This window comes from Bolinopsis microptera, chromosome 7 (genome assembly GCF_026151205.1).
Source record: "Bolinopsis microptera isolate Bmic1 chromosome 7, MBARI_Bmic_1.0, whole genome shotgun sequence".
Taxonomy (NCBI): domain Eukaryota; kingdom Metazoa; phylum Ctenophora; class Tentaculata; order Lobata; family Bolinopsidae; genus Bolinopsis; species Bolinopsis microptera.
Genome location: NC_087078.1, coordinates 12,551,155 through 12,571,185, shown reverse-complemented (window position 1 = coordinate 12,571,185; position 20,031 = coordinate 12,551,155). Strand labels below are relative to the sequence as shown.

At 38.2% G+C, this 20,031-nt stretch overlaps 2 protein-coding genes and 1 non-coding gene across 3 annotated transcripts in view; 2 read left to right on the top strand and 1 right to left on the bottom strand.

Moving 5' to 3' along the window:
- Window positions 1-20,031, top strand: part of LOC134818510 (glutamine-rich protein 2-like) — a 103,482-nt gene that overhangs the window by 46 nt on the left and 83,405 nt on the right. The gene's annotated exons all lie outside the window — the stretch shown is intronic.
- LOC134818509 (bromodomain adjacent to zinc finger domain protein 1A-like) overlaps window positions 1-20,031 on the bottom strand; it is a 32,826-nt gene that overhangs the window by 12,343 nt on the left and 452 nt on the right. Inside the window, exons 2-9 of the mRNA XM_063828103.1 lie at window positions 19,608-19,785; window positions 17,248-17,345; window positions 16,802-16,939; window positions 16,508-16,604; window positions 14,568-14,667; window positions 14,292-14,360; window positions 13,879-13,988; window positions 13,461-13,532 (exon numbers count right to left, since the gene is read on the bottom strand). Of these exons, the coding sequence (XP_063684173.1) occupies window positions 13,461-13,532; window positions 13,879-13,988; window positions 14,292-14,360; window positions 14,568-14,667; window positions 16,508-16,604; window positions 16,802-16,939; window positions 17,248-17,345; window positions 19,608-19,785 (862 nt within the window). The remainder of the gene's footprint in view (window positions 1-13,460; window positions 13,533-13,878; window positions 13,989-14,291; window positions 14,361-14,567; window positions 14,668-16,507; window positions 16,605-16,801; window positions 16,940-17,247; window positions 17,346-19,607; window positions 19,786-20,031) is intronic.
- LOC134819052 (U12 minor spliceosomal RNA) lies at window positions 15,911-16,063 on the top strand. The gene has a single exon (XR_010160723.1). It is a non-coding gene; the product is annotated as a U12 minor spliceosomal RNA (small nuclear RNA).

Here is a 20,031-nt window from a genome sequence, read left to right as displayed (position 1 = left end):
GTGATGGAAATATTTTAAACTGTCCAAACCCAGAATGCACTACATGAAGAATTCGTTGTAACTTTGTTAATAGAACCTCACATCCCGATATAATTATAAATAACGAGCCTGACAAGCTCGCTTGACATCAGGGACCCATTTATAGTACGGTGCAGACTGCAGTAGCTGGCCGTCCAGCTAGAGTAAGGACGAAAGAGATTCCCAGACAAACGGAGGGTAATGGGACTGTTATACAGTCGTTTTCTGCATTCTTGATGGGCCCAGTCTGACAGTAGTAACTAGTAAAGTGAACCAATAAAACACACCCTGCATGCTCTGTTAAATACACTGCTATAACAAAGGGAAAATAGGGCCGAGCAGAAATAACATGAGACAGAAACAACGTCAAGCTCCGACACTTTAAATGACTTAAAAAGTACTCAAATTAAGTAAGTAAAAACAAAGCGCGAATACGTCAAATTTCACGTGAATTGTAACTTCCTTTTACCTGAGAATATTTCAGAGCATGTGTCGCCACTTACTGACCTTTCATTCATTAAATTACGACCATATCAAGCAGTGGAGCCTTTAGAAATCGATATTTTCTTTTCCTTTATTTTAAGCCGTAAATAGCTTTTTGTCATCAAAAACATACGTTAAGAGATCTTCATTCCTCTGTTACTTTAATAAAATACTGAAAACTTGCGGCTACTTAAGTGGCTCAGTGGCTTAGTTGGTTAATCCGCTTGTCTACTGGCCTGAAGGTTGCGAGTTCGAAACCCAGTAGGGCCAAAATCTCAAAAACTGAAGGGCAGCCGTCACTCACCAAACCATGGTGTAAATGGTAGTGGCTTTCATTAGAGCTGCGAAAATAACACGAGTGCATATGCCTGGGCCAGCGTCCCGACTATGCTGCAGGGAAATCTGTACCGAAAGGACCGTGGCCGAGCGCTACACGAAAAGGAGATCGGCCCCTCGTTCCTAGCTTGCTAGGTTCGCCATGTTGTTGTTGTTTGTATGCTCTTATTCTACTAACTGGAAACAGTCTAGTTGAAAACTTTATTCGAGAAAATTTAAAATCAGTTATCTAGCTCCGTACTATATAATGTATCAATTTTTATTTTACGATGACGACTTAGCTTTAAGTATTACCAAAAATATTAATCACAACCAAAGTTATGAATATTCATATAGTTCCGGTTATCGGAATAGAAGTGAAAAAGGGGCATCTAAAATGGTCGGTGAAAATAGCTCACAAGCAGAAGCACATATTAGGTGCGGTAAAAAATCGAAATTATGCGGTACCGCACCCGACTATAAAGGTAAAATGTGCGGTAAATTTTTACCAATTATGCGGCAAATGTGCGGCGATTTTTTCGAAATTTGTGCGGGAATTGTGCGGTTTTCTTTTGCATTTTCTCAAGGACTTTGGAAAGTCTAAACTTATAACCGCCGCTCTTATCAAAAATAGGCCTGTTTATGTGTTACTGAGGGTGTAGTTCTTTACTAAGAGTAAGACCATGATTGAACCTATCTGAGAACAGTGACTTGATCTGATAGAGATCAGGAGACAGTTATTTGAAGACGCCTCTTGATAGAGTCGATCAGATCCCATGCGTGATCGCAAATATGTGACACGCTTGTTGGCATTGATCGTCAGTACTTGTGAACCATTTGATCCAAGATCCATTAAGCCCACTATAAAGCCAACGCTACATGACGTTGTGATGTGGTGAAGTTACGAGTGATAACTGATACACTATAATCGAAGTACGGTAACGACGAGGGTTCCATAACAGCCTGGGTCACGGTCCCGAAAGGGCCTGGGTCACGGTCCCGAAAGGGCCTGGGTCACGGTCCCGAAAGGGCCTGGGTCACGTGGTAACCGGGTCACGTGGCCTAGGCATGAGTTCCAAAAGGGCCCGGGTCACGGTCCTGAAAGGGCCTGGGTCAGGGTCCCGAAAGGGCCTGGGTCACGGTCCCGAAAGGGCCTAGGTCACGGTCCCGAAAGGGCCTGGGTCACGTGGTAACTGGGTCACGTGGCCTAGGTATGAGTTCCAAAAGGGCCTGGGTCACGGTCCCGAAAGGGCCTGGGTCAGGGTCCCGAAAGGGCCTGAGTCACGGTCCTAAAAGGGCCCGACTTTTAACATATTTTGGTTTTTACACTCGAAAATCTTAACGCGAAAATTTCAAAATTATGCGAAATTACGCGGAAAATGCTAGATTATGCGGAAATATGCAGAAAATTACAAAATTTGCGGAAATTTGCGGAAAACAATAAATTATGCGGAAATGTGCGGAAAACGGTAAATTGTGCGATCCCGCACCCATCGCACCTAATATGTGCCTCTGCTCACAAGAGATCTAACTATTACAACAAAACGTTTAGAAGCCGTTAAAAGACCCATCACAAAACTCGTGTTTTTATACTCCGAAACACGCGTGGTCAGCTGTACAAATGTGACGTCAGATTCGATTTAATGGACTCGTTTAACCTAGGTTAAATAGCTGTTTAATAGCTATAGGCTACTATAGCTATAAGTTTAAAGTTATAGAAGTGGAATGAAGTCATATTGGACATAAATTCGAGTGGTGATTATAATCCGGATTATTTCAGCTGTTTTAAAGTACTATGTCATAAAATTGGGTACCTATTGTATTGCTTACTTGTAGCATCCAGTGATCCAGAGGTATGTGAATGTCTTCATTAATAAAATTTGGTATTTAGAAAGTAATTTTTAGCAAGAAAATGAGACATGTCCAAGATAACCCCACCAGAAATATCGATGGGATCAATTAGGATATTGTGATAGATGCTTAAAAACTCGTCTTAATGTTTGAAATAATGCTTTATCTGATATGAAACAAATTAATTTACCATAACATAATGTCACGATACCTAAACAAATTTGCTCCAAAAAAGGTGGGGTTATTTTGGACACTGACTTAATGGTCCTTGATTTGAGAACATGACATTGGTTTCAGTTGCATAACTCATAAGAACAGGTCAACATTACACAATGTCTGTTATTATCCGGGGATAAAATCCAATCGTCCAAAATGTTAAAAATTAGCCCACTCTACCCTACACGTAAGAAAGAAAATAAAAATATAAAAATAACTTACTGTCGACCTTTGAAACCGATACTATTCGGCAGAAATGCAGAGCGGATGAGATTCAACAGAGCCCAAGTAATTATATTTTATATGGCGGTTTTAAAAATTGATAATGATTTGAAACTTTTTACAAAATAGCAAGTATACAAATGTACAGCAATTCGAACAAACATATAAAATGGGCCGAAATGTATAAATGCTAAAAAGCGTGGGTCAGTGAAACAAGTACAGAGGACAACTTTCAGAACAAGAGTTTTTTGGCCGCCCAAAGTCTCAATAACATCACCTCCACCTAGTAATAAAATTATGAAATGTGAAAAGTGTGAAACAATCAAATAATAATGTATGTATATAATATAATTGTCTCTCAAATACAGATAACGTCCGTTAACTCTTAAAATACCCCTACAAGTACATATTATACTTGGTGGTGTCCGAGAAACATGAATTACGTCATCATGGTGTCTTCTTAACCCGGCTACAGACCTTCCCGTTACGGATGTAGTGGTCGAGATGAGTCTGTTCAGCCCTCTTCTTCTTCAGGTCAGTTACCACGTTCTTCCTTGCTGCACGCTCTTCACTGGATCTATCAGGACAGATCCATACATTTTTGTGTGCATCAGCCATCTTCAGTCTCCCTGTTTTCATCAGAATCTGATGAACTGCTGTTGAGCTTGGGACGGTGATCTTGACTGGTCGGATAGCCGTACCTGGCCTCTTCCAGCCGACTCTAGTCGCTTCAAAATGAGGTTTCTCCCCGATCTCCTCCAATAGTGCGGTTACCAGAGCTGATAGCTGTTCTTCATCCTCTTCTTTCAGACCAAACACTATCAGATTCTTGCTCCTGTCCTCCTCTGCAGCCACACTCTTCATTACATTCTTCAGAATTTTACTGTTGCAGACCGCGCCACTTGTGCTGTCTTGTACAGCTGCACTGTAGCTCTTAATTCCTGTCTCCACCGTTGTTTGTACTGTCTCTTCAACTGAGGTCTTAAACAACTGTAGTTGTTCGTCCTTCTGCACTAGCAACTGGTCCTGCAACCTGACCATCTTTTCCTTGTCTGCTAGTGCTTCCGTCTTGAGGCACTCAACGATTTCCATCATAGCGCTCATTTGACTACTCTGCCGTCGTACGAGGTCTGCTGCTTGCATAACCCAGTTTGCCATATACCTTTTATAGATAGACGGAGACATGAGTATTTCCTGGTCCATATTTCCACGAATTTCGAAGTTTTCTAATTTCAGTTCTCTTGCCATCGAAGTGAACCATCTTTCAGTACAGCCCTCTACATCTTCCTTTTCTTCGTAGTTGAAATCCTTGATTTTCTTCTGAGATCGGGTCAAATTCAGATCATCCTCCATGGTGTACTTGTATAATAATAAAACAAATATTAATAAAACAAATATTTATTTTTACGGCACAATCAAACAATATCAATAATAAATAAATCAGGGGAGGTTTGAAGAGGTTTCAAGTGCCGAAGGCCACTGCTTATCTTTAGGATTTGAGAGTGACCTGTGCTTGAAACCCCCTCAACCATCCACTACGTCAATATACTAATTACAGTATACAAATATAGAAAAATATAATAATCTTAAATTACTTATTGGTTTAGTTTGGTGACAAAGGAGAGCCCAGATGAGTTTTAGTTTAGCTTTAGGTTTTGAATCACAGTTTAAAAGGTTAGCCATGTTTCATGGCAGAGAGAGATATCATGTGTGCATAGCCGTACCGGATGTAGAGTTTGAGATATAATATAGATTAGTTACCATGTATTAGGGTCATCTCGATTTTGGAGGGATAGCAAGTGCTTTTTAAGGTTAGATTTAATAACACCTGACGAAGCTGATAAGTCTGAATTCTTGGAAGAACCCGGGATTATCAACCCATCTACATTAGCATCACATATTTCGAATACATAGGGGCTGAGGTCATTCCAAATTTTCGTAGAGGTGTACAAAAAGTTTTGTTGGGAGATATCTAACCTCAGTAATGGGACAATCAGACGAAGTTTTTCATTTCTAGGACAGAACTTGAAAAGATCTTTAATCGACTGGGGGACATCAAATTTAAGAATTTTGAATAATTCCATAAATGTATGGTACATGTGCAGATTCTCCAGGTTCATAATTTTCTGCTCGGTGAATAGCGGTTTAGTGTGTTCAAGACAGTAGTTCTTGCTAGCCATATGTTCGTTATAAGTTCTTGAACGTGCACAGGTTAAATAGTATTCTTTATGATCAAAATTGGGAATGTTACCAAATAGCAGTCTTATACATCGTTTTTGAATTGCAAAGATTTTATTCAGCTTATGTTTAGGGATCCCACCCCAGCAACTTATACAATAGCTAAGATGTGACATAAAAAGAGCATTGTATAGTTTCAAATATTCAGATTTGGGAATGAATTTGCAAATTCTCTTAATCGATACAATACTGGAGTTCAGCTTTAAAGATAAATGATTAAGATGTGGTTCCCAGCTTAGCTGTTCGTCTATTATCACCCCAAGAAACTTTGTACATTGAACTTTTTCTAGCTTTTTGCCATCTATTAAAATCGTTAGATTCCTGTTAAAGGGCCGTGTTCTGGCACAGGTCTGTGTTGCTCTTGACAAACCTGGCTGAAAATGCATATAACAACTTTTCCCTGCATTTATATGTAACTTGTTAGACTCCATATAGTTACTGACTTGTTTCATTACATGATTAGCTTTTTCAAAAGCTTCCTGTGCTGAACTACCTATCACAAAAATATTTGTATCATCAGCAAACAGGACGAATTCAGCCAAGCTTGAGGAGCTCACAATATCATTTATATAAATCAGAAATAGTAGAGGTCCTAACACTGACCCCTGGGGTACACCATACTCAACTGAACACTTGTCCGACTTTTCAGTTTGAAAAGAAGTTACTTGGCTACGGTTTGTTAGATAGCTAGCAAGAGTTTTCAGTGCAATACCTCTTACTCCATAGTGTTCAAGTTTATGCAGGAGTTTATCGTGCTCAATTGTGTCAAATGCTTTACTTAGATCAATAAATATTCCATTTACATGATTTTTCTGTTCAATCTCATTAAGTATTTTATTGACAGAATAGTTTACGGCATGAGATGTTGAGTGTTGTTTTCTAAAACCAAATTGTCGATCATAAATCACGTTCATAGCACTGAGGTAATTATATAACCTATTATAGATTATTTTTTCACGTATTTTTCCAAATATCGGTAATGTAGAAACAGGTCGATAGTTATCAAGGCATCGTGAGTCTCCTTTTTTATAAATTGGTGTAATAGAGCCCGTTTTAAGCTTGTTTGGAAAGACCCCATTGTCCAAGAACCAATTAAAGAATCTAGAGATATGACCAGACACTAGACAGATAATTTACACTCTTTTTTAAGACTTTAACAGAGATATCACTTGCCTTCCCATTTTCAAGGCTACCAATGATTTTACTTATCTCTTCCTCGTCACAGGGGCTGAGAAAAAAAGAGTTCACTATTCTTTCTCTGCCCTTGAGGTATTGTTTAAACTTCGTCTTAATAAAATTGCCATCAGTTACCGTACGAGATGGTACAGAAGATTGAACTTTTGAATTAAGATTACGAGCAATAGACGAGAAGTAGATGTTAAATCCGTTAGCAATCTCACGGCGTTCAGTTACAATTCGACCATCAATTAAGAATGATGCTTTTATATCTTTTTTAGATTTACCCCGGAGTTCGTTAATCAATTCCCAGGTTTTTTTAATATTTCCTTTAGCAAGTTCAAATTTTTTTCCATAGTGAGCTTTTTTCGCAGATTTTATAGCTTTGTTTAGGATAGAACGATACTCCTTATACTTAAGATATAAAGTTTCCTCACCTAATGGGTTGATTTTGGTACACGAAGCCTTCCATCGCTTGTAGTGAAAGCCTTTAGTAAACACAGATTTAATTAACGCAGAAGTGATCCATGGATTCATCAATCTATTGCGTTTTGATTGAAAACCAGCAGTAGAGTCCAATTTGAAATTCAGTTCGATTTTTTCATGGACAGTTTCGACAAATTTTTCAAAACCTTCCTCATCATACGAAAAGTTCGATCGGTAGATATCCCTTCCAATATCATTAAGGAAGCTTTCTATATTAGACTCACAGTAATCATACTTAGGTTTAAGTTTGGTATCATTTGGACTCTCTTTAGTATTACACGATATGAAACAGAAGATTGGGTTATGATGGGAAATCTTGGATTCAAGAATTCCAGATCCTAACACACGCTCAGTAGAGTTCACTAAAATATTATCAATTAAGCTTTCGTTGCAACCCGGCTTGGCATGGGTGGCAATCGATATCAAAGGGATTAAATTGTTACTGTAGATAGTTTGTTCAAATTCAGCTATGTTTCGTCCCTGGGCCAAAAGATCAACATTGAAGTCACCTGTCAAGGCTACATTATTAGACGGTAGGAATTTCATCAACACGTCAAGCTCAGCAAGTGCATCTAGAATATCACCACTAGGGGGCCTGTAGACAACACCAGCAATCTGTGGAACCTCTGTGTTAGATAATAATGTACAATTACACAAGCAAAGGCTAACTACGCGGTAGCAGCAAACTGAACTTATCGCTAAGTTACAAAAGATAAGGGAGCTCGATAATTGCAACGTAAGCTACACACACTACACACACTTTTTAATAAAAGTTTTATTAACACACATATCATCCAAAATGGCGCAATGTGCATTATATTTTTATATGTTAGGGTTAACATTACATGATGTATCCGAAATCAATTTTTACAATAACTTAAGCAAGCTAAGAAAAAAATGGTTACCAATCAGAATATCTTGGACGAGGGCGCAAAGAGGCATGATACTAATTAATTAAGCGGTTATGATAACATTTGTGATGAGCGTTTGCTAGTCAGTAATGATGGTATGCACATGCACATACAGGTTGCTTCGAGATACGTCGTTTTCATGTCTACATGACTACCATCAAATTTAATTAAGCATTATTATATATATATTATATAATATACAGAGATGCCTGGAAGGGGATTGTTTAGAACATATAAAAGCGATAGTTACGATACGAAATGTTTGTTTAGCAGGAGCTTTAAAAATTAAAATACAATCTATATAGAGATGGTTCAGTGGTCATTCTCTGATTGCAATAATATGATGAAAAATGTATATAGTGCCAGTTCATAAAAAACAATCGAAATTAGAGAATCCATGGTGGACGTGTCTATCTGGGGTCCGATTATTGCTCTTTTTGTATCTCTGTCATGAAACGAAACGTTTGCTCACTCATTTTGATTGTTATTAACATGATCGTGCGAATCAGTTAACCATCTAGATGGGGATTTAAAACAACAGCTTATAAGTAGTGCAAGTTCATAAAAAGAGGCCCAAAAAAGGTCGAAGATATCTTTTTAAAGTTCAAAAGGGGTTCAGTTAGAGGGAGAGAAACTTAAATAGAGGGAGTGCAACAAGAAGTGAGGGTGGGAGTCAACACGAGACGCGTCAAATCACGCGTTTGTAACAATTAGACGCGTCAAATCACGCGTTTGTAACAATTAGACGGGTCAAATCACGCGTTTGTAACAATAAGACGCGTCAAATCACGCGTTTGTAACAATTAGACGCGTCAAATCACGCGTTTGTAACAATAAGACGCGTCAAATCACGCGTTTGAAACAATTAGACGCGTCAAATCACGCGTTTGTAACAATAAGACGCGTCAAATCACGCGTTTGTAACAATAAGACTCGTCAAATCACGCGTTTGTAACAATTAGACGCGTCAAATCACGCGTTTGTAACAATTAGACCCCTTAAATCACGCGTTTTTAATAATGACACGCGTTTATAATGCCATAAATCTTTAAAATTGCATCGTTAAAGTATTTAATAGTTAACATGAAGCCTCTTCTTGCTGTTCGACACTTTAAAATCAAACCTAGAGTAAGAATTTTGAATATCCGATGGAGGTAACTAAGATGATAGTACAGTTCAAAAGTTTCAAAATTTCTCAGAGTGAGAGCCATTATAGTATTAGTTGCGTCATCATAGTTGTTTTATCATAGTTGTTTTATCATAGTTGTTTTATCATAGTTGTTTTATCATAGTTTATGATGTAAATCGAATGCTTAACAATACTGTAATGAACTTAGATCAATGAAGGTTGAACGTATCTTGATTATTTTACCAAAGCTTGATTATTTTACCACATGACTTACAAACAGAAACGTCACCGATCACGAAGCAAAGTTTAGAGAGCACGTTGCACAAGTTAACAAACTGTCCCTCTACGTGATCGAAAATTAAATGTTTTAAAGACCGGTGTAATTAGTTACCACTAGCAGGAACCCGTCTAACCCGTCTAACCCTAACCCGTCTAACCCTAAATGGTGTCAAGACTCACGAGACTAAAATAATTATTACCTATTTAATTTGCATTTTTGACACCACTTGGGGGTCCAAATTTTCGAAATAAAAGACTGAAAAATCGAAACTAATCACCTGGATGGGGATTGGGGATTATCTAAAAGTGGTACGAAATGTTTGTTTAACAGGAGCTTTCAAATTACATGTATAAAATTAAGGGGTAAACTGCAATCTCTCTTAACGCAGGTTAAAGAGCTCGCAGTCACGTGGGCCGGGTCACGTGCAGTTTTCAACCATTAACAATGACGCACATACCTGCTTCACATTCCATGAGCTTAGAGTTTTCGACATTCCATGAGCTTTTGATGTCGACATGGCTGCGGCTGTAAAATGGTTTTGGTGGGGGAGCCCTGTGATTGGCGGAGGAAGATTGGGAATTATGAGGGAGAATCTGATTGGACAGAAACCAGACAAATAATAGAGCATCTATAAATCCGGGCATACTGAAGCAACTGTTTAAAAGTTAAAACACGGATCACCTTCGCTCAAGAGCTCAACTTGTGCTCTTTAAGCCAATTACTCAACTTCGTGGGCCCATACTTGTGTCGTGATCGTGGGCCCATACTTGTGCAGGAGGTGCGTTTTGCTCTCAATATCTGTGTTTTGGTGACCCTCAGGTCCTTTGATTACATACATTTTGTCCTAGAAAATCTGATTTTATCGGAGTCTACTTTTGAGAAGATTTAATGTTGTCCCATGTTGTTCATTCATTGTGTAAATTTGTATGTAATTGATTGATTTGAAAGATTTCAATAAAAAAATCCATAACTATTAACGTGAGTTGCACTTGTGGGGCAAGACTCGTAGCAAGCTATAACAGGTATAAGGGGTATTTCACTTCGTGGGAATGGGAAGTGATCACGCGTCACAAAGTCACGTGATTACGCATCTGGGAGTCAGATTTAACAGCTGGAACTAATATAAAACTGCTACTGTTTGAAATATCACCGTAAACTGACTAGTGAGAGGCTGCCAACTATCTGAATGGATCTTTGGGTCACCTCTACAACTGGACTCACCTCTAAATTCAGTGGAGTATAAAGATGCAAAACTTAAATGTATGACAATGTTTTAGTCGACATATTATTGTTATAATATGTACAAAGATAATTGTAACAGGAGACAATAAAAGAGCAGCTAAATGGTAAAGAGCACATGACGAGGATGATTATTAAGGAACATGTTCCAAACACCCCCCCCCCACACTAACATGTGCAGTTTGTGCACTAACTGCTATTAAAGCAGGTGCACTCAATTAGAATATTACACAAATGCACAAGATTGCACTACTATTGCCAAGATGGAATTAATTTACACTTAGATTACTTGTTCTACTCCTTGTCTCAAGTAGGGTGTACTGTAACAGTAGTTGACTGTGAGGCATAAATCGGTAAATTCAATCGATAACTGATTGCTTATACTTATATAATCAACACAATTTACAAGTGAAGCAAGTGGATTTTATAATAAATTTGAATTTTCACTTTACAAATTATTTATTCACATTTCACAATAAAATTATAAATATATATGATATATAATATTATGATTTATGTATATGTAATTTACTCTTTCTAATTTCTTTAAACGTCCTATAATCCTTCAGAGACTATTTCTAATTATTGCGCAATCTCTTTTCTTTCACACAATTACATGGTAAGCAACTGAGCAACTTGTCTAATAGAGTTAATGAAGAAAGGCCTAACCATTTCACCTTTGATTCTAAGGCCAATAATGCTTCGTCCGAAAAAAACTGTTTCATGAGATCATAGAGAATAAGTAATAGGGTACAATTATATATTGTTGCAGCATTGTTTACGTTGCAACAATATAACACGTATTTTATAACCATAAAGTATGCAGGGCATTTTATAACACTGTAGTTTCAAATAAGTTACATTTTTTCTCGATTGTAGGAATGTGGTAAGAGTCATTTAAAAAATTAAAATTGTGTAAAGAAGAAGCTTGATCCAGTGCACAGTTTTGTACTGCACGTGAGTAAAATAAAATTTGTATGTACTCTCCTACCTAGTTCTTATTAATCTAACTTGAGGCCGAGGGACCTTATGGGTAGAAACTAGAGGGGAGCATTGATCCAACTAAATTGTTTTTGAGTGATGTTCATGGTGATTGCTGGAGCAAGTTACAGAAAAACTCACAGTTTGGGGAAAGGAAAATAGTATGGTAAATCAGGGTTTTAATTTTTGAATAACAGATTTCTCCACAAAATCAGAGCCGTAAATCATCTTCAGCTGAAGCTAATGGCGCTGTCCGAATTTCCGATTTACCGCTAATGGGAACCTTGAACTTCAAGCAAGACAACCATTATTATCAACAACTGATGCGGGATGCCACATTTTATGATGACTTAAGCACTCATTTCTGGAAAAGTGATGTCCAGTCAGTCCACCACATGGCAGTAGGTATACTTGTCCCGCATTTTTGAGATTAACCAATCAATCTGCAGCAGATTCGCCAACTGTCCCAAGAGAGAGTTTTATTGGTAAGCAATATATGAATATATGGCCTAAACTCACCACCAAAAAGCTTTTAGAAAATTCAAAATGTGTATCAAATCTTGCCTTATAACCGTTGGATCCCTGCCAAAAACTGAAAAAGAAGGCGATGCGTGCCATGTATGCCACGAAAAGCACGATTAACAAATCCAAATTAACATTCCGTTCTCTCACGACCCTTTTCGACAGCCTCATTAAACCTTTCGTTCTCTATGGGGCACCTATTTACATACCGACTATGTCCATAATAAAACATGTCGCAAAACGAGCAAACCACAGCGATGAAATTGAAACAACACTGTTAAATTGACTGCGAGCTCTTTGCAATCCACATGGCAAGTATCTGGATCAATGATAACATAGGATTACCAGCTACCATTAACTTTTTCTCAGATTCCCAGGCCTCGCTCAAAGCGCTTAACAGCACTAGCATTAGCTCCAGACTAGTGCTGGACATCGCTGACCAACTTAACACACTAGGTACCTCCCATCGAGTAGAACTTAGGTGGGTCCCAGGACATGAAGGAGTATACGGTAATGAATTGGCTGACGAACTCGTAAGGGAGGGATCCAGCAGTATCCCCATAGGACCGGAACCGTTCCTCCCATTACCAGAAGGCATCATCAACAATACAATCAAGGAGTACCTCTTCAAACTAAACCTCAACAAATACCAACAGGTTACCCTCAGTGATAAAGGAAAAATCCCTCTTGGACTACATTCCTCAACAAATACAAATATAGGAATCTTAATATCTCAGGAACTCACCTCAGATGGCTAACATGGCTACTGTCAGGGCACGGACCACTAGCTTACTTTCAGAACGTGGCAAAAAACGTCAACTTTGAGACGCAAGACTGCGAACACTGCCCAGGGGAAGCAGAATCTTCAGTCAAAAACAGTCAAAAAGATTAGAAAAGGAAGATCTCTTTGGGTAACCTTCTAGGATTTAACATCAGGAAATAACCTAATTCCAGGAAATAACCTAATAGAAGCACCAATTAAAGGAGATGATCTTGTTCGAAAGTCCCTTGTCTGCCCGCTGAAGTACTACAACGGAAGTGGGTTTGCTCTGAGACAGGTAGTGACAGCTTCAAGACTCAAGTAGGAGGCCAGAAACCGTTGACCAGAACAGAGAGAGAGAGAGAAATTGACTACAGATAAACCGAACACTTTGTTGTGAAACAACATTTGTGAAGGATTCGACAAACTCTTATTTCTAGCATTCAAACTTTATGATTATAATAATGTATGGTTGACTCTACCATTAATGCGACTAATTTGACAGTCCGCACAAACTCAAAGGTCCTAATGTCTTCGAGTGTCAACGTTATACGAGAAGCTGTGTCGAGCTTATCACTGACCACCAAATAAAGTAAAAATCTTGTAAAATAAATATCTTGAATCAGTACTAACCTCTCGAGGTTTCATCCACTCTTTCTGAAACAATTGTTCAGCGGTTTGCAACTTTTTCTGATTGTCTCTCTCCTTGGGGAAAAAATCATAAATATGATAAATCAAGATAACGATATTAACCTGGGCCTGTTTTTTAACAATTATTACACTTGGATTCAGAGATTAAATTAAATTACATTCCAGATTCACGGATTATGAACCTACACGACCACGATAATTAAAAGAAAGTGTAAGTTACTTTTTTGTTCGAGCAAATCTTCCACCTAACAAATTAAATTGGACACAATTTCTTTTGCTGCTTTTGTTTTTTAATACTACATTTGCAAGAACATCCGCCAATGTAATCCATTATAGTGATATTACATGTTATTACAATAACTACATTTTCGAAATTAAAAATTAATTATCCTAACATTACCTCTTGTCGCTCTTTTCTCTTCCGCGCTTTCTCCTCTTCAACTTGTCTCCTTCTTTCTTCCGGAGAGATCCAGGTTTTTTCTTTAGTCTCTCCGTCAACCTTGCTCGCATCTACAATAGGAAATGTTGAAAATTTACCATAAAGGAGTGACTGGGACCATAATATACTTTTATTAAAAAGGTGCTGGGACTCATATGTGACTAAGCTAGTCCGTCAGCCAGAGCTAGAGATTATGTAACTGGGTTCGGAGATCAGATATTCTTTAAATGAGGCGAGTTAATAAGTAAGAAGTACACATTGTGCTACAATTCTATTTGAACCCAATTTTAAAGATGGTCGGCATCAAGCACGGTTCATCATTATAAAGTATCAATTAAATGTTAATTTAAGCCTAAACATTACAAAGAAATAACCTCCATTTTCGAGTTTCTTCTTCAATTTTCTACTTTTCTTCCTCTCTTCCTCATCACCATCACGGTTCTCTAAAAGTATAGCGTCTTACAGTAACACATAGAGATTGTTAAAAAATAAATTGATAAATCATCGTTGCTCACTTATGAATAGTGAAGCTCGATAAATTATGAATCATAATTTTTTCAATATGCTATGGAGCACGTTATCATATAATATTGTAAAACATGTAATGATATATAAAATAATATAGATAGTATCTATAAAACTTTACTCACTTCGCTTGTTGTTAACTTTAGGAACTGATTTGCCGTAGTCCGCTAGATAAGGAATGTTGAAATTCTCATCGTCCAAACGAAGCTTTGTCAGGTATTCCGGCTGATAAAAGAAATGTGAGTCTTAGGGATAGGGTCGGTATTTTCAGGAAGACATGATCCCGGAAAATGTTTTTAGCTTCAATCTTGGCTGGCTGGCTGGACTGTTAGAACTCAAGAAGAACTCAAGAAGGATAGACTACCATCTAGGATAGACTATTATCTAAGGAATTCCCAGTCTAACTTTGTCAGCTAGCAACAGCCAGTGTCCGAGGAGATTCTTACAAAATCCTTTGTTATGATATCAGACGTGTTCAGCACAGTATCAAATATCGCTTGATATCATCCACCAGCTGAATGCAATAGAGTAGAGAACTCCCAGTCAATTTGTAGCAACAACAGAGAACCCGGCCCTTCCCCGAACATGAAAAGTTAACCGTCGTAAGTGATATATTGCAGGACATGGACCATCACGCTTTTACCTTGAAACGTTGAACCGTAATTATTTCCAGATGAGCTCAGAGCTGCCGGAATAAGAAGTTGACGTTTACACCCGGAAGTAAGCCTACAGTCAGCAAGGCGTATATTGTTCAGAGAAACAACCCTGACAACTTGTTCTACAATATACAGTCTGCTTTGTTAGCTGCTGGGAGAAAGTCTCGCATACGTTATACGACTACATTTCATTTAGACCAACTTAAAGAGCCATACAGTGTGTACACGCTGCAGGCCGGAGATGATAAAAGCGACGGATGTTGCACACCGCAGCTTAAAGTGATGTACAATTTGTACAACTTGTGTGCAGTAGAGGTGAGGAGGATTTAGAAACAATTTGTACAAAAAGTGTGTATAAAGTGTGGATTTAGAGACCATCGTATCGTTATGCTTAATGTACAGGATGTCTCGAAGGTCAAGGCGACCAAGCGGTTTCTGTCAATAACTCGCATCATCTCTCACTTAACAACATGTGCTATGATCCTCGGTTACTAACAACGTGCTATTGCAGGTCATATGGTACACTAAGTTCTATTGGAGAGCAACTTTGGAAACTTCTACAGAATATACATGTACTGTTAATTTTTTAAGTCGTCTGAGGGCAGCATTTTACAGTTTGGAAATACTCGGCACCCTTAAATTCTATAATTAGGATAATGACCAATTATGGGCCTAATCGTCGATTATGAGAGTGGTGCAGCTCCAAAAAGAAGTACAAGACACAGTTATTATGTCTAAAGGGTGCCAAAGTTCAAACACAAGGATATACTCTCCAGCTTGAAATATAGACCCGAGCAAGACTCTCCCTCCTCATGCCTTAAACTAATGAGTAAGGAAAATAACTACTCTGCGGGAACGTAGAGGTACGGCAACCCTTCGGGGTGTCAATCTATTTTTCTGGGTACAGGTTGTCCTCAGGAGCTCCTACCTACTTTGTAGGAGCACCTGAGTGATAAATCTGCCTGACACCCACCAATCGATCAATACTATAAACAGCCTGACACTCACAATTCCAAGATGACTATTAATCTACCTGACACACACCAATCAAACAAGACTGTTAATTTTCCAGATACCAGAACTCAAACATATCCACAAATCCTTCTTAACTCTCCATTTTTTGATGGATCTCTCCCCAAGCTCCAATTTTGAAAAATGGACACTGTAGCTTAACTGAATTTTCCCAGAATAGAACAAATGGGGGGGACCACAACTCATGTAGCTGAAACACTACACAGCAAGCCGGTAAAATTATAATAATAACAATGAATTATCTAGATATTTAACAAAAACATATGCGTAGTTCAATAGAAATTAAACATTTCCGAGAAACTGTATCCCTGGGATGTAACGAGAGCTGCACTTTTACTAAAGAAGTTACACTGAAACAAATGTAGCAAGTCACAAACTTTGATAGCGTAGAGCGGGGGATCTGTAGAGACTTTCTTAGCAGAGCACTTGGCTAACAACTTTACTCTTTCTCGGGTGAGAAGTGTTTTAGCTCGACTGAAACGGTGAATATGTTAGTTGTAACTAATAATTTAGTCAAATTAGTTGTGCTAAAATCAAAGCAGAGTATTTCAATGACATAATTGTATTCGAAGACAATCAATTTTAAGAGGGTGCAGCTGGGTTAAAACCATTGAAATTACAGTTTAAAAGACGATAATTATAATCAGATAATCCGATGAATAAAGAATTACCAGAGTTTGTTGCCGGTGACAGATACATGATCAGAAGTTCCGACTATACAACACTTGTACACAATCTGGTTGGGATGATGGAACGCTGCATCTGGATTTACCATAATGTCCGTTATTATACCCTCCTTTCTTGATGACCTGTGTTTTTGTGAGCTGGTTTATAATAGCTAGTTGATCAAAGTGTCAGTTAGGATAGTTTAAACTGACCGGGAGTAAACCTTTGAACTCTCATTTGTTCAAGATGAGATATTGAAGTTAGAAGCAAGTTTATTGAAGTTAGAAGCAAGTTTATTTTTTTCAACTAAAATTACAGCTCTAATATAAACAACCTGGCGTTTATTCAGGTGAGGTTACTTCAGATTACAATTTTCAGTCTATTACCTTACCACTAATAAATAATGTCCCGATCCGGATATTACATATTTACAACAACTAATTTCGCTCACCCTTTATCGGTAGATGCTATCTCGACTTTCTCACCAATCAGGAACCTCGTTCTGTAGAAGTTCAGGACTTCGTCCACAAACGATGTCAGACTAGCGATCTGAGGAATTCATCCTTTGTTAAAACTATTTAGAATTTATCTCATGAGATATATAAAATGGGCCCTGACTGAACATTCCGTGCTCATTGCTCAATCAGATACCTTCTACTTTCTAGAGTTTACCGTATACCACGTACAGAACACCACGTATGATGTTACATTTATTATGATCGGCGTGTGTACAGTTTATTATACACAATGTATATTGTATACTGACACAATGAGTCCACAGTCTTCTGGAATAGTACAATCTTACCAAACTCTAGACTGGCTACCTAATGTCACCTCATTTATTCGCTTGAAGTACACAATCAATCGGGCTGTTTAAAATTTTACAAGGTACATTCTGGACACAGAGTTTGTACCTACAATATTCTTTGAAATATCATAAAATCAGTGACGGAATAAAATAGTTATATTATTACAAGATATATAGACTGGGGCGCTGAATTATACTCCTCAGCCGCTGCGAGCCCAAATCAATTACGACATTGTAAAGGAGTCGTGTACAGATATTATGGCTTCTTGCTTAAATCCAATGAAGTTCTTGTTAAGTTCAGACACCCAGCTATATCGACATGTAATCACGAACAGTGAGGTGCACCTTTCAAAACTATCAGACACTGCCACCGTGAGAGAGTCATGACAAATTCGATGAGATATTACTAGCAGAATCGATTATAACAATGCCAGCTTTTTTATGGTCAGCTAGTTCGATTACAAAACCGGTGACTACTGACTACAAAGATCGTGACTCAATATCGTGACTCATGTAATATATAAATCGTGGTACGCACACCAAGAAACACCAGGGAGTGTGCACACTTATTAATAGCTATCAACTGTGCGCGATCTCTCTATAGTACCCTGGTGTACAACTCAATACACGGCAGGATAAACCGCTGGTATTATATACACGAGGTGGTACAAATTGTACCAGTAAGAGGCTGTAATACATTGGGTAACAGCGCTCTTCGTGTACTGTCTTCATTATACGACTACTAGTGTAGCTCGGGTGAAGAGTGTGTGGTCGGTGTACTTACCGGGACAGCACAGAGTGTACTCGATGTAAGGATGATGTTGCACATTGAAACACACTATTACTTAACATCACTTGTACTAAGATTGCATCAGTAAATTGTGGGTGTAAGTTTCTCAGAAAGTGTAGTGTTCAGCTCACAGTCTCTCTCTCTCTATCTCTTGTTATTCACTCTGCCGGACCCGTTTGAAAGTAATATGATATGTAAACGACCCCAGGGAACTTTTTAAACTTGTACATAATAAAAAGACAAAAGCGGACCAGAATCTCCTCATCGACTTTTTATCCTGCATTATTATATGAGATGGTGTAGTCATTAGTATGGGGGCGCTCTTTTAACTGAAAACTCAAAATATCAAATTTTGCCGGACACAGCACACGGCAGTTGATTCTCTTGCCACTTTATTCTTAACGAATTTTAGTTTTTCTATGCTATTCACCATGTCGTATACAACTTAAATTGCCTAATGCCTATGTTAGCTCTTCCTAATGTATTTATCCCAAAAATTGACTGCCAAATTACGAGTAATAACGAGAACAAGACCAGATATAGACTATGTGGCACGTAAAAAATATAGGTGGCAGGTAAGTGATCAGGACACGTACTGCCAATGTTGACCTAGACTAGCACATTCGAGGGAGGTCGAAGAGGAGTTTAATTGCCAACGAAAAATAATGAAATTGCACGCTGGTTTAGTTCGTACGTTTTAGGCTCTGCACAGCTGAACATTGTGAACATTCTGGAGATAAAAAAGCTCTTGAAATCTTAGATGGCTGTAAACCACAACCTAGGGAATGCTCGATATCTCTAAAGATAACTCCGCTGATGTTATGAGGAGATGCAGAATTATATTATAGCAACAATTATTATAGATCACAGATCTGCTATGTATGTGTCCCTAGAATTATCTCGTTATGACAGGATATTCCTTTGTCTCAAGTTGCTTGAAAGTATTCACTGGGAGACTTTGGGTCAGGAAACTGATCCGGCCCCCAAGATCACGTCACCAATTAGTGACGTATAATTAGTGATAATATATAATAAGTATAAATCCATGGATTGAATATGATTGACATAAAAATGAGCTAGATCTGGGGTAGAGTCCAGCAATTGGATTGCTGACGGGACATTTTATGTCGCTCCGAAAATTTGTTGTATAAACTTTTTGTTTTATCAATCCACTTTCGATGATAAATACACCGACATGCAAAAGAAAACAAACCTCGTTCTTGTGGATGATAAAGCAGATAGCTTGCTGGATTACAACAGGCATTTTACGTAAGTGTTCGGCGGCATCTGCTTCGCTCTGCAATGCCTCTGACAAGGTCAAGTTGGATCGACCAGTGTACTCACAGCTCCATACGAGAGAATTACATAGGATCGATCTTCTGAAGTACTCCCTGCAAGTAAATAGCGTAAGAAATTTTCTCTGATGTATCAAGAAAGACCAAGTTGGTATGCACTTTCAATTGCTAGAATTTATTCATCATGAACCAAGTACCTAGACTCATGATTGAACATGTTCGATCAAACAAATTCAGTTAAAAGGTCACAGAACATGTATGAGCATGTCACAAGGCAGCACAAATTGAGGCCACAAAATTTTGACCGCGTTTTGAACATTTAGAAATTGAGGATGAAGAGTC